The 15,891-nt window shown below is 30.8% G+C and overlaps 1 protein-coding gene across 1 annotated transcript; it reads right to left on the minus strand.

The window, feature by feature from the left end:
* Positions 1 to 111: 111 nt before the first annotated feature.
* Positions 112 to 14,289, minus strand: LOC132714889 (uncharacterized protein DDB_G0283697-like). The gene is made up of 3 exons (XM_060697809.1): positions 12,512 to 14,289; positions 6,099 to 6,241; positions 112 to 3,823 (listed from the first exon to the last, which is right to left on the minus strand). The coding sequence occupies exons 1-3, from the start codon at positions 13,418 to 13,420 to the stop codon at positions 3,670 to 3,672; spliced, it is 1,206 nt and encodes a 401-aa protein (XP_060553792.1). The 5' UTR covers positions 13,421 to 14,289; the 3' UTR covers positions 112 to 3,669.
* Between the last annotated feature and the right edge of the window lie 1,602 nt (positions 14,290 to 15,891).

A 15,891-nucleotide genomic window follows, 5' to 3' on the forward strand; every position in this document is an offset into this window, starting at 1 on the left:
GCAAGTGGTTTGAAGCCACTCAGACACGTTATAGGAGTTACAACCATTTCACATCAAACCCTCTATATGAAATATTGACATCCAGAAACGAAAATGAAAGACAACTCTTGGTCACATTTTACAGCATTTTTATTTTGCGAATGATGCAGTTTTATATCTAAGTATAGAAGAATTGCTGTAGCTACAAGCACAAGACATGAAAGTATTATATATAAAATGTATCGGAATTCTGCAATAATCAACCAGTCTCTCCATGATTATTTTCAACATTTAATTATCAAATAACTCATTACTCATCAGTATCAAATGGTAATTTGCATAATTTATGAAAATAATGTCAAAACTTTTTTAAAACTGTATTTACTTATAATTTTGACAGCCTAGCACAGTAGGTATCTCATTTAATGAAATAAAATAGTTAATTGATTGCTAAATAAATAATTTCACTCTTAACAATTTCATTCAACAAAAAAAAAATATCCTAGCAACAGAAAATAATACAAATGTAATGTAGAGGATGATATTCTGACAAAATTATCCTTATTATGATAATATATACACTGTATAATGTATGTGCTTCTCAGACTTAAGCAATAGAGAAATGTACACAAAATAGTCAATTAAGTCATAAATGTTCAGTAAATAACTAGCCAAGCTTTGATCTTTGAAAATTGTTTGATCCTAAAAATACAACAAAATAAAAATATCACTTATACATAGCTGTATATTGTACACTAATAACTGATATAAATAGTTACATATGGCTATACACATTATATGGAAATATGCAGAGAAAATTAAAATAAGCAAAACAAAAAATAATAATATAGCACAATAAACATAGTAGAAAAATCATGGCAATCGGCAATTTCAAAATTTTCCTTCCATTCATTTTTGTACAATGTATCAAAGTACTGTGAACTCCAGCATTATAATGCATTACAGCTCAAAAGCTTCCTGCAAATCATTGCATAATCATGTAAGTTGGTACCAAATTTGCATTATACTTCAAAAACAATATCATATCCTTGAAGAAGAATAAGAGAACAGTTGCCTCTGTTAATTTCTCAACTCCCTTTATAATCAACTGCCAATGACATAATTATTAAATTTAAGTAATATAATGTTCTTGGGTGATGTACCAAAAGCTGACAAAGGCAAATTCTTAACAGATCACATAAACATGATGGTGCTATGCTTTGTCAGTCATTAAATCAATATATTTCACATATAAAATCTTGGGATGAAAAAAATCGATGAAAAATATCAAAATTAGAAAATAGCTACTGGCCCTCTTAACAGAGTACTTTTGATTTTCAAATCTATCACTTCAATATGATATCTATAATCATCACATGATCCACTGAATTTTCTCTTTAACATATTCTTAAAAAACAAACTTGGCATTACCAGTTTCAAAAATGTATTAATTGATACCATATACAGCTGTATAAATTTCGTACTAATTATCAATAATTACATATTAAGACCATTTCTATATATAAGATGTAAATAAACAAAGAAATTCAAAATCAACAATAATATGAGCATTACTAAACCTATGGCTGTGGCATAATAGCTTTCTGCTTTTAAGTCTAGCTTTGTTGATAAATACAGGGCCTGTCTTATGACTGAGACAGTCTTATAAATGAGAATATAACAAAATCTTCCAACATGAGAAATTGCATATCTAACTTGTTGATGTATTGCTGGCAAGATGAAATAATAAAACTAACAGAACACTTTAACAGTAAAATTGATACTCGTATAAATCATCATCAAACAAACTTTCATACAAACTCATTCTTTCATCAAAATTCTTCATCTCTTAAACTGTACCTTGATTTTGAAAACAATGGTCAAACACTGTGTGATAACCTTTTGTTTTAATTAATGTTAAATGTTTTTCATTTCCTTTTTTTTTCATTTTTGTGGCACGAAAACTTGTAAAGCTTATAATGTTGATTCTATGGCTTAACTTTTTGTTGACTGTGCATTATTTCTGGTATGAACATGACAATAGGAAGAGTCACCGACTTGTAAGCTAGGCGAATACCTCCCTATTGTAGAATACAAATACATTTGTGGAATTCTGACTTGCTTTATCTGCACAATCATAAAGACCCTTTAAAGCTTTATTCTGCTTGGTCATGGAGACCTTACACAGTGTCCTGTTTTCACATGAAAACATTCTCACTTCTTAGAATATCATTTCTGCAAGCTTATTGCATATATCGAAAATCTTATTCAGATATTCAAGTTACCATGCTGACGATAAGCATGTCATCGAAAAATAAGGTACGTTCAGAGACTTTGAAACAATACAAAAAAATTTCATTCAAAACCTTACATGGTTATATTAAATGACTTTAACACAAAAGGCAGTAAATGTAATATTTTGTTATTTCAAATATGACCTTATAATTTGAAGGCATTGATTCAAGATTTATCAAACACTTTGTCATGTGAAAATATACATGCACACTTTTACAATGGGAATCTATACAAAATATATGACCAAAAAAATTCATGACATATAAATGAATAATATAAGGCAACAAGAAATCATTAACACAATTATACAAAAATTTAGTTCATTGGACAAATTTTGGGACATTTTTTCCCCTTAAAAATCTTTGTTCATTATCAAAATCAATGGCATTTTTCTTTCTTTCTAGAATAAAACTAAGGTATCACACAAAATACATTTAGTAGTTTCACTATCATTCTTCTAAAGATCACACAATTCTTTCATTGAACTATTTTGAAATATTTTCACACAAATTAATCATACTTCTGAATTATCTTCAGATATCAATACAGTTTATGTATATTGTATAAAGATTTGATCTTTATTGCCACACACACATTCAAATTCAATGTATTAAATGTCATTTAAAAGTTCGCAACAGTATGATTTAATAAGTAATTGAGCCCTCATTTCCTTGTATTTCTGTTAGAAAACATAAACACTATTGTTCTTACATATGAGCCATGTCCAGTGATTTTACTTCTTGTATACCAGACAACAATCCTTTTTTTCTAGAATATTTTTCTCTCTCTCTGCCCTTTAACTTTACCATTGCAATTTGAATTCAATAAATGCAAACTTACACTAAATAAGGGCAGAGTGCAGTATTTCTAAACAACAAGATCAGGTCAACATTTAAATCACGATGTTGTTTTATGACATCATTTCTGAATCCACAAGGACTAAAACAACAAGATGTGGCTCGTATCATTCTTCTTTGATTTATGCTCATTTATCAACATATAAGCTCTTAAAATATAAGTTTTATTTTACAAAATAACAAGACTTGTTACAAGGAATATATCTATTGTCTTTAGGAAAGTCATAGCAGTCTGGCATAATGATTAACATAATGGATTTTCTTTCAACACTAATTTTGAGACAATTATACATTATGCTACTCACATCTAAGAAAAAACATTGAGCATTTACTTGATATCAAAGGGAATTAACTCTTCTTTCCTTCTTGTGAAATTCAAAAAAAGGGAGATCACTCAATACTCATACATTGTAAACAATAGCAAAAACTGTTCATTCATCAAAACATTTATACGAAAAAAAAAAATAATACAAAAAATTCTGCCTAGGCTACATTCAACAAAAATATACATCTAACATGGACAATCATTGTATAAAAGCTATGCAGTAGCACCGTCCGATTTATCCCCTTGCCATCTTTTCTTATACTGCTGTCTACCAAAGCCTTCATCATAATTGCCTTTGCGTGCAAAAAGCTGCTTAAAGTGGTTTACACAGTATATCACTCCCTCATTCATGCTGAATGTTTTTGCCCTGAAAATGGAAGAAAACAACGGAAATTGAGAAAAATGATAAATAATTTACATAGGTTCACTGAAATTTATACATAAAATTTATACTTATTTCCTATTTGTTGAATACTGATGCATTTTAAGTTTATTTACAAGAAGAACGCAATTGTTTTCTTGTAGTTTATTCCTCAAAACTTCTTCAATTTTGAGAGGTAATTGTTTCAAAGATCCTATTTTTGGTACAGAGGCACATTATTAGTAAGCCAGGGTGGCAATAATTTCAGACATGTTAACATTTTAATCTATAAAATTCTGCATATGCAGTGGTTTAAAGTCACTCAAATATTTACAATTTTAGTTGACATTTAATCATAATGTCAAAGTAAATAACATTTTGAATGTAGCAAAGGAAAATTTTAACAATTTTTTCCCCCCAACTTTTTCCTTCCCATCAATCAGTCTTTGATTTCTGGCCTCATACCATATAAAGTTTTAGAAAGTTGTACAAAAACAATGTTCTATAATAATATTTTGCCATGTCATAGAAATATAAAAAAATATCAAAGTACAATGTTCTTCATATTATATATGATCTACTTACCTTCCAATGGAATTCGCTGAAAGCAATTTTCGCATTAAAAATATGCATATCTTAAAATCATACATTAAAAAAATCATGTCAGGAAGTGACAATCAAACAGAAAACTGTCTTGAAATCTCACGATGCAGATGTAAGGCAACATGCTGAAGAAAAACATGGCACTTACCTTGTAAACATTGTCTCGGTTTCTCTGTATAAGCATGATCCAAAATTTAAAATAGCACATGCATGTCATTATATACTGGATTCAAATACATATTAAATTTTGAAAATTAAGAAAATGAAGAAATATAATTATCAAGAGGCCCCTTTTTAAAGGTTTAATGTCATTTGAAAACAAAATATGCCATTTGAAACTTTGTAACCTTGACCAAAATAGGCCCTGACACTTTCTGTTGTCTGCTTCAATATCGCATAAAAGTCTTACCCCAAAAAGTCACCAAATGATTACAGGCTAAAAGTAAATAGCTTATTTATTGTGTGTCAAGATAATAGTCATTGCTTTAAGTCAGTATAACAATATTTATTATAAACACGCTTGGTATCATTTATTTCATAAATTATGGCTTTCTCATTAAACAGGTAATTATCCTAATGATGTCGAATGCTATAATTATCACTTATTTTTTTCATTTACCCATTGATTTTTTTTTCTGCTTTTGTATTTTGAATTTACTGACTAATATAATAGGATTCCAAGGTAAAAACTGCCAAAAATTAGAGTATAGTCATAATGCAATGTTGCCAATATCATCAATATTGTGCTTATTATTTAATCAACAACAGTATAGCCATAGATACTGATAGAGAGACATCATCCTTACTTAACATTCATTGAGTGACTAATACATTCTATAAATAAAACATATACATATTTTTCTCAGTGCCTACATTATATTATAGCTTCAGAGAGTCATCTCGGATGTAATATATATGTAAGTGATGGTTTATTGTACATATCAACGAGGCATTTATGATCCGATATGAGACATAAAATATGACAGAACAGAGCTGCCATCTATTATATTATGAACATTAACAACGACTACTGGACTGACAGTTATTTTTCTGGATGAATCAAACAGGTGTGTCTTAACCTTTAACCCTTACTTTCTATTGTTTACCAATACTTACATACTTCTTCCATAGTGCCAAAGCCTTCAGACACATTGCTTAATAATAACAACAACAAAATCTTACCTTCTTTTCTGTTGACTTTGTGTCAGACATTTGTGCAACTTACACCCAACTGCCACAAATTTGACAAATTACTGGTGTAAATTAGTGTCTGCTGTGTTCAAAAAGCCACTAACCATGCAAACTGATGCAGTCGGTGACGTAATAGCAGCAAAATATTTGGCAGTAGCTTTTCACATTGAAAGCTATCACAACATTTAAACAAAGAGTTAGTAAAAGGAAGATAGAATATACACGCAAAAAGACAAAAGAACTCTGGGCTCAAAATGCTCTACACAAAACATGCAATTATTTTTCTTCCCTTTCCTACCCCAAGAAAATTTTTACAAATTGCATAAATATGGCTTATAACTAACATACAAACTACCCAATTGAGTATTATCATCACTGAAACGAAAAATGGTATCGATAGTAATTGTTCCGAAGTTTTTCAGTTTTGCGTTATCGAGCAAAAAATGAGCCCAAAGTCGCACAAATCAATCTAGATGATTAATCTTACGTTAATCGTGCACTACAATGCGAGCATTTGAAGCAATTCTTATGATAAATATGGCCGTTCATCTCGAGTTTTTCCATAGCATACACGGTTTTCTGACATGCGGCACACTTTTCAGTCTGTACGACTTTGAACATTCCCTTTTCCTGTGTAAGTAGAACGAACACAACATAAGAATCAAACTCATTCAAAATGAACAAAAAAAAATTTAAAAACAAAAAAAACCCCACTTTCTAGCGATACTGCGAAAAAACTATTAACTCCATTCTCGTACATTCACTTGATTATTTATCATTATCTTTAAAAGAAAAATCCATTACAATTTTTTATTCATTAAATTGTTGTTTGATTTTATATTTTATATTCAGCTTCTGTGACAGTTTAAAACATAAATATTTTGTAACTTGCTATAAACCAAAACATCTTTAAAACAAAACAAATCAAAAAGAACACCTATAAAATGAAAAGAATCCATGAAAAAATATTTTTTATCACTGCACATGTACACACGTACACTTGAGATAATTATATCCAGTATATAGTGCCTAAAAACAACTTGTTCTCTCACAGTATACAGCCAAAACTGCTAAAAGCGAAACATTACAGTCAGAACGGAAAATGACGCAAATTATAAATAGTTGCCCGTCTATAAAATGTGTAGAAGCAAAAACCAACTATGTCTGCTGTAAGAAATCATACAGATTAATTCAGTATTCCACGAGTTTTATACAAAATGTGGTTTTCTAGAAAATAAAATATTTCCATGTAAAAACGTGAAGTCACAGAGACATCTGATTAAAGTAAGAAAGAGAAGTGCTGTGAATTTGTGAGTGAAAACTAGAGCTTTATAACCACAAAATATTGTGATGGTGTACCCGGTATGTAGACTAATGTACATTACTAAAGACTAAAACCTGAAGCTGATCCACTAAAGGGCATCAAAGCTTAGTTAAACATGTATAAGAAAGAGTGTTTCAGGAACAAACAAGATCCACTCACCAGTTTCTATGTAACTAGCAAGAAACTGGGCAAATCCACACTGATGATGGAAATGGTAGTTGTAATGTTAATAAAAAAATATGTTTTATCATAATGAGATAATGATAATATTGATGATTACTGACATTGATGATGAATTAAATCGATGATTATGATGATGATGACTGATATTGATTGATGAATATTAATAATGACTGCAGTGATGCTGATAATAATGCTGATAATAACAATGACTATGAAAGTAACAATGATGCTGATAAGAACAATGATGCTGATAATAACAATTATGCTGATAAGAACAATGATGCTGTTTATAATGATGCTGATGCTGATAATAACAATGATCCTGATTAAATCAAACAATTAATATCATAAAACTGATACTTAATGATGATATTAAATGAGAACAACTTATTTTTCACCCTTTGCAGCTGTTTCATAGAATAAACCATCATGTATCACAGTGTAACCAGTGACAAGAATCATGATTAAACATGACAGATTTTCCAACAGGTATTTCAAATATGAAAAAAAAATAGTCTTATGTAACATTAAGGGTGCACAATCAATGTAATTTTGTATACAGGCAGTTAAACAGCTGTCAGTAATCACTGTGATCTATTCAGGAACATTTGGATATAAATAGATACCATCATCTTCTATTATATATAAGGCATTTAGCTATAACAATAAAATTCCAGAGATAACTTAATTAAAAGATCCCAAAAAACAAGCATTGTATGATACAAGTAGGTGATGTTTTATGAATTTTTACACAAAGAAGTATTTTGATAAAAATAATCTTCCTGATGTTGCAGTAGTAAATACATCTTTTGCTCAAAGATTTCATTGGGTTTCTAAGAAATAGCTCATACTATGTATTGAAACCAAGTGTTACTTATATTTAACATTACTATAATCCAAAACAGCTGATAAGCCTTATGTATTAATGATTCATATAAGAAACACTTTATGGTTAACCTGCTACATGTATAGTATAATGCATCTACATGTATAGTATAATGCATGTCCAGCTTTGAATTTAAAACAGACCATTCAAATTTAAACAGATTTCATTATCAAAATAAAACTGACAAGGCCATAGGCCACTGAAGTTAGAACCTTGTTTGCCCCGACTCACACAGTTCTTGACAGGCTCATCTAACTCATGGAATTTTATTAGATAAAATATTGTAAAACCATTATAAATGTTTATGTAAAATCTAAGCTCTAACTATATGTTTCTTAAAGCAGATTGATTACAGTTCTAATACTATAAAACATAAAGTAATAATACACCCCTGGCCGCCAACTTTGACAAGGTTTCATTTGAACACTGTATTAAAGACATTACTGATAAATTTCAAACAACATAATTAATTTCATCATAACTGCATAACTTAATTTGGAGATTAATAAAAAATTTTAATTATTTGCATACATTTACAATATAATGACATAGTATCAATGCAATTTTACAACTGAGGCTAAAAATTGATCAACTAGCAGTCAAACAGTACATGTATAGAACCTGGTCAGACTACTCTGGCATGGAAATTTTAAGATTCAAAACATCATGTAAAACTCTTTCAATGTTTAAGATCCCATATATATTTTCTTTAAAAAATGATTACCAGCTAATCACTTTAAATAGAAGTATATACCTACCCCCACCCACACCCCATAAACAACTGTACTAAGTTAACTCTCAACCTGATCATTACAATGGACATTATGACTCAAATTTGAACAAACAACCCCACCCTTCATTACATTTCATCCATAATGTCCAGTTTAAATTGCTCAATTCTGAAGGCAATCTGAATAAAAATTCTATTATTTGAATACATTTACAATATAATAGATGCATTGTCCACGATTCCCCCACATCAAAATTCTCTTAATCACTAGCTATAAGTTTACTATAGTGACTCTATTATAAGCGGACGAGACATGCACTTGGTCATTTAATACCCAGTTTCGGTCTTATTCTAATTACAAGAATAGCGGATGTAAGAGTATTTTCATTTGTAATCCTACACAATAAACTTTAAATGAATGATGTTTGATGTTAAAGCTTATAAAGCACAGTTTGGTGACATTTATTTCATTAAAATGACTTAATTTTTATACATTCAAATGATATGGTTTGAAAATGAAGTTTGTATGGTCTGGAAGTAAAAGGTAATTGGTCGGTCTTTTGATGAACAAAGAAAATGTTAGGAAGGTGTTTTATTTCCACAGGCATAATAAAACAATTAAATCAGCCTATAAAAAGCATGCTTTACCTGGCATACTAAAAATATTTAGGTTGAATCCAAGAAAATGCAATATGTAAAGTTTTTAATACTTTTGGATATTTGACCGCACTTCTTTTTTTTCTTTTTTTTAACAAGTGAAAAATGTATCAAATCATTATCGTGTGTCTCAATACCTTGAGTAAACTGTTCAAATACTTATAAGAAATTGGAAACAAGTATTTACTTTGTTTAAAGTTTAACAATAAGAAAAGTAGGTTTGTTTATGTGGTGTGGAAGGAGGTGACTCAATATCCCTACAAACTGTCCCATTCAGTCAAATACTTGAAATTTGACCGTCTGCATTCATACTTATTGTCTTAACTTTTGTTTAAATTTCCTGACATGCAGGACTAGTTTATTTTTAAAATTTATTTATTTTCCTTCTTTGTTTCTTGCGTGATATAACATCACGTTTGACCAGTAGTTCTTCTACAGTGTAATTCCTATTCAATCACAGAAGAAAACTCTTCATTAAAGGAGCTCTTCAGACTGGAGGTACAATTATTCACAGTAATAAGAAACAAGAGCACAGAACCCATAATGCATTATTGACTGAACTCTTCAAAATTGGAGTCTGACAAATCTATTCATTACTATTGCCCATATTAGGTATAATATTCCCCGTTCAATACATGTACACAAAGATAGACTGGATGAGTAATAATACTGTGTATCAATATATATATAGGGAAATGAAATATCGCTGTACTTCCAGGTGTCCCAGATGGTGACCATGATTGATCAGATATTTTAACCGAATAATGGTAGCATCATAATACTGTATCATATACATTGTACATCTAAAAATTAGTATAACCAACCGTCTTAATCATTATAAAAACAGGATCGACCTTTCATTATTGTTTATGAAAACCACAAATACTTTTTACATAATAGACTCACTAAATCTTAATATCAAAATAAGAGATATATGTAAAGACCAGAAATGATTTTTCAAACCATGAACTTGCTGTCACAAGGTGATCTATCAAATGGCAAGTATCTTATCCAAAATACATGTATATATTGCACAAGGCTATGATGAGTAAACTGTCTGGATATATGTATATGTAAATGCAACATTTTAAGGTCTATATTTGTTTGTCTAGGCTTGTTACATAACCTTAGCAACTCATAACCTTAGCAACTTCTAACTTCAGAATTCATAAAAAATCAGCAGTCTCCATCCAATTATTATACTGGTATTATACAGTTAAAGAACACATAATATATCCATGTACATATAACTTACATTAAAAAAATTTGTTACTTTTAACATAAAATACCAAATACTCACTCAAATGAAAAAGAAAGGATTAAATATCATAGTATCTAGAAATGATTCATGTTGAAATGGTAACAGAACATCTATCAATGTACAACATGACTTGACAAAGGGCAGAAACGAATTTCTATCCTAAAATCATAGCAAGCAAACCAATTTAACATGTACACTAGTTCATGTTTTAGTTGGTAAAAGCAGAGTAATTTTCTGCCGACTGAGTGAGGTTCCTTTTTCCAATATATTAATTTTGTACATGACATTTTAAGAATTTTACCATATTTTAAATGTGCAATGTGCAAACTGATGTACTATACATGTACTATTCAACATTTGGTTGTATGCATATGTTATGATACTCATTATAGTGTGCCTATACTATTATTATATCATATATTACAAGTTTAAAATGCCTTGAGGTGGAAAAATACTATATTCACCACTCCTTTATAATAAAAAGATGAAACACTGATATACAAAGATACAAGGGACAAAAATTGTACAAAAGGATATTTTAAGATTATTCATCACAAGAAAACAATTATTCAACCTTTTTGTATTATAAAATAAATGGGAGAAAGAGTGACAAGGTCAGCTGTCGGCCAATTCCAAATATTTACGTTTGACATTAAATCCTTACAAGTACTACTAAATAGCTCATTCTTTCAGGTCAAATACCAATTACTTTATAACCAGTACTGTACAGACATACCATTTATAATAAAACTTGTAATAAAATGATTAAATCTATAAATCAAATCATAACACCCTGTCTAAATCTCAAAATCCAATTGTTTCTAAGTAAATATGTTTCAAGTACATGTACTTCAAAGTTTACAAAATTGAGTTATAACTGCATGTGGTGGAAAAACAAAAGATGTTTTTTACAAGTCCAGACATCTAGAGAAAAATTACCAACAAAGTAATACACCAACACACTGAAACATTACTTATTCAATGAATTTGAATAAAAATAATCCAAGCGCATGGACACATACTACATGTACCAAATTCATTTTTTCCAAAATCCCTATACAATCAGACTGCCAGAAAAAAAACAGTCACTTGAAACAAGAACAAAGTATTCTAAGCAGATGACCAGTCTCAGGAACTATCAACAACCATTTTATCATCATATCATCACTAATTTAAATATATAGTAAACACACTGATTCAGGACTATTTGTTTCAGAAATGAAGTTATATATGACTATAAGACTGGTACTTTAACAGAAGTATTGAAGTTTTGAGTATGAGAAAGCCTTAAATTTACTGAAATTCCATGAAAATTATCCCCCCCCCCCTCAAAAAACAAAAAAATAACCATGTAATTTTCTGCTAACATCTGTGCCTCCTGCAAGATAATTAAACTTTTATAATAATTAGTTTGTCATGGAAAATTCATATCATTTGCATGAAATTACTACCGATTTTATTACATTATAACATTTGCACTCACATACATGTTATGCTGAATCATTTCCTATCTGTAAGACATGTGATTCTGGGTCATTACCCAAAACAGTTTTTATGCAACAATGATATGTTTTGACTACTAATTACATTCAGGTATTTTTTCAACCAATAAACATTACAATTTTAACCAGTTATAACTGAACTTGGCCAAAGCTGGGAGTTAATTATTTTACTCCTGAAAGCTGATTAACCTTCTGACCCATGGCATGGTTATGCTGCAATGGCCATAAAAACTCTGAGAATTTAATCACACCAACTTGGCATCATTTTATGTAGGTGAAATCGTGGGATTTTATACTGAACCAATTCTATACACATTTGCAAACAATTGACTCATTAACTGTGATATAAAACTATACCTTTCTTTGAACTGGTGCACCAAATTTTGAAATAGAATCTTTAACAGTGTTATTGTTTTGTTCTGGAAGGCCATCATTTTCTTTGTTATTGTACTTTTTGTCATCTCCATTTGGAATGTGTTTTTCTGGAACTTCCTGAGATTTTTTCTTCTCTGTAATGGGAGTAGAAACAGGAGCCTTTTCTGCAGTGTCGTCCTTCTCTATGATTTGTATGTCTATTTCATTATCTCTCTCTTTTAAAATATCTTGATTGCCAACTACCCCATTTTCGTTTTCTTTATTTTTGTCCTCTTCTTTATCTTCCTGAACTTCATCAATTTCAATTTCCTGAACATCAACTTCCTGAACATCATCAATTTCAACTCCCTGAACATCATCAATTTGAACTTCCTGGTTTCTCTCTTTTTCATTATAGTCATCATTTTCAATAGCATTGTTTCCAACATCTTCTACATCTTCCACTGCATTCTTACCCATATCTTCTTCAATTTCAACTTCCTTTTCTTCTTCCTTGTCAGAGTGTTCTGAATCTGCCTTCTCCAGTGTACCATCATTTTGCACCTCAGTCTCCACTTTGTCATCTTCTTCATTTTCTTTGTTAATTTTATCATCATTTTGAATCTCTGCTTGGTCATTATCTTCAAATTTATTCTCAGCTGTGTCATCATGTTCAACCTCATTGCCTACCTTCTCATTGTTGTCAGCCTCAACATTGTCTCCATCCCTATCAATATCATCATCAACATTTTCATCATTCTCTTTTCCATTCTGGTCATTTTCTTCAACAGCTTCTGGTTCCGATACTTTTACTTTATCATCGCCACTATTCAATTCTTCAATGACAACTTCAACATCGCCACCACCTAATATTTCCTGCTCATTTTTTTTACTTACACCTTCAGCTTCCATTTTTAATCCTTTTCACGTCTGCTTCAGTATAACAAAAATTTAAAATGGTCTGTATAGCTGCAACCTCAACAATTATTGAAAATCAACTAAACTACAATAATAACGATTACAACACCAATAAATATCACTAAAATTACTTGAAAACTGTGCACAAGTATAATTTCCTTTGTTGTTTATCAGCAGTTCGGTGTCAATAATTTGTCCTCTTAGAAACAGTTCTATGACTGACTCATCTATGATCAGCTGTGACTGGGAGTTTTGAAATAATCAATACCGAATATGAAAAATCGGAGCAGAAAATGCAGAAAATACACAAAAAGATCCGCCTCAGAAAGCCAACAATCAATGAATAGTGCTGTGTGATTAGTGATGACACTTAAATATCCAGTTCGATGAAAGGCCGCGATACTTATGATAGATTTCCCCCTCTAAACGACACTTAATACTTTCCGGCATATACATTCATGTATAATTGTCATATATTATTACTACCATATACAGTATAAAATTTGGTATTGTACATGCACTCTCTATCGGTCATGTGTTGTAAATCCTATAAAGATCAGAAACAATTTAAACTTCTATTGTATTACTCGCCCCCCCACAAAAAGAAATAATTCCTCCAGTCAGCAGTTTAAATAAATATGGTCTAGTTTCATTGAACAAATCTCAATGAATGCTCTGCTCAGTTACGTATAACAGTATGTGTTGGTGGAGGGGGAGAGGCTTTTAAACCACGTGTTCACTGGAGTATGTCCAGACTGACTACATGAGTAACTAGACTTGGCTATTTTTAAGGCCAACCTTAAATAATTACAAAAGGTTGAGTTTCAATTAATTCAAACAAATCGTTTAGTTTTATTGAAAATGTTTGAATTTTTTTTTTTCATATAATTTCTTTTGCTTCCTATAATGAATAAGTCAAAAAAAAAAACAAGATTGCATTTGAGAAAAATGCTATTCCACCGCATTAATACAACACTAAATAGTAGTGTTGGAACAGATTTTTTTTTGTTTCTATACAATTTTGAAGATTGTCATAATGCATAGATCCCTGACCTATCTTATTCTTATTATCAGATTAGTGGTTAAATCTGTTGATAACTCAATAAAAGATCAGAGTAGGAATATATCAATGCACTCGAGTCTAGTGAATTTGGTGGTGAAGGTCATATTTCACACAGCCTAAATTTCATGACTACATCAAAGAACAGTAAGACACTTTGTCAAAATCTAGGTCAGCTGAAATCAAAGTTCACTTTACGTCTTAATCTGTGCACATAGTTCAAATTTCATAGCTGTACATCAAAGGACAAGAAAGTAGGTCACATCATCAAAAATCTAGGTCACCTGATATCAAAATTCAATTTTACAACTAAAACTGTGCACATGGTCAAAATTTCATTGCTGTACATCAAAGGACAAGAAAGTAGGTCACTGTCCCCTTGGGCAAGGCAAAATTTTGGACCCAAGGGTTTCATTCAAAACAATCTTGATACAGGTCCACCGAACAACATTTCGAGTCAAATATCTAAGCTGTAGCTGTCTCCCATTCAGAAAACATTTGTTTTATTTTCTGTTTTTACTATGTGTACATAATGAGAATCACTGCCCCCGGGCAGGGCCAATTTTGACAGCAGGGGAATAATTTGAACAACTTTGGAAGAGGACCTATAGATGATATTATATAGCAAACATCGAAGCTCTATGCCTTGTACCTTCAGATAAAAATATATTTTTTTATTGTTTTACTATATATATATCTATGTATATATATATACATATAAGGAAAGCCTATGGCCCCCTGGGCGGGGCTAATTTTGACACTAGAGGCAAAATTTGAACAACTTTGGTAGAGTTCCTATAGATGATATCATTTAAAAAATATTTAAGCTCTAATAAAGACAATAAGATTTTTTACTATAAGTATATATTGAAGATACATATAAGGAAAACTAATGACCCCCCGGCGGGCCGATTTTGACCCCAGGGCTATAATTTGAATAGTCTGGGTAGAGGTCTACCAGGGCTATAATTTGAACAATCTTGGTAGAGGTCTACCAGACAATGCTTTATGCAAAAAATCTAAGCTCTAGGCCTTTTCGGTCTTTACAAGAAGGTATTTTAAGTTTTTACTATATGTACATATAGTGAAAATCAATGACCCCCGGGGCGGGGCCGATTTTGACCCCAGGGCTATAATTTGAACAATCTTGGTAGAGGTCTACCAGACAATGCCTTATGCAAAAAATCTAAGCTCTAGGCCTTTTCGGTCTTTACAAGAAGGTTTTTTAAGTTTTTACTATATGTACATATAGTGAAAATCAATGACCCCGGGGCGGGGCCCGATTTTGACCCAAGGGCTTTAATTTGAACAATCTTGGTAGAGGTCTACCAGACAATGCCTTATGCAAAATATCTAAGCTCTAGGCCTTTTGGGTTTTACAAGAAGATTTTTTAAATTTATTCTT

This window comes from Ruditapes philippinarum, unplaced genomic scaffold, assembly GCF_026571515.1.
Source record: "Ruditapes philippinarum isolate M1 unplaced genomic scaffold, ASM2657151v2 ctg567_1_1_1_1, whole genome shotgun sequence".
NCBI lineage: Eukaryota > Metazoa > Mollusca > Bivalvia > Venerida > Veneridae > Ruditapes > Ruditapes philippinarum.

Coding starts and splice junctions, on each gene's coding strand:
- LOC132714889 (XM_060697809.1), bottom strand. CDS start 13,420: ATGGAAGCTGAAGGTGTAAGTAAAAAAAATGAGCAGGAAATATTAGGT. Junction 6,242..12,511: donor GTGCACCAGTTCAAAGAAAG/GTATAGTTTTAT, acceptor CTACTTACACAG/GAAAAGGGAATGTTCAAAGT. Junction 3,824..6,098: donor CATTGTAGTGCACGATTAAC/GTAAGATTAATC, acceptor TTCCATTTTCAG/GGCAAAAACATTCAGCATGA.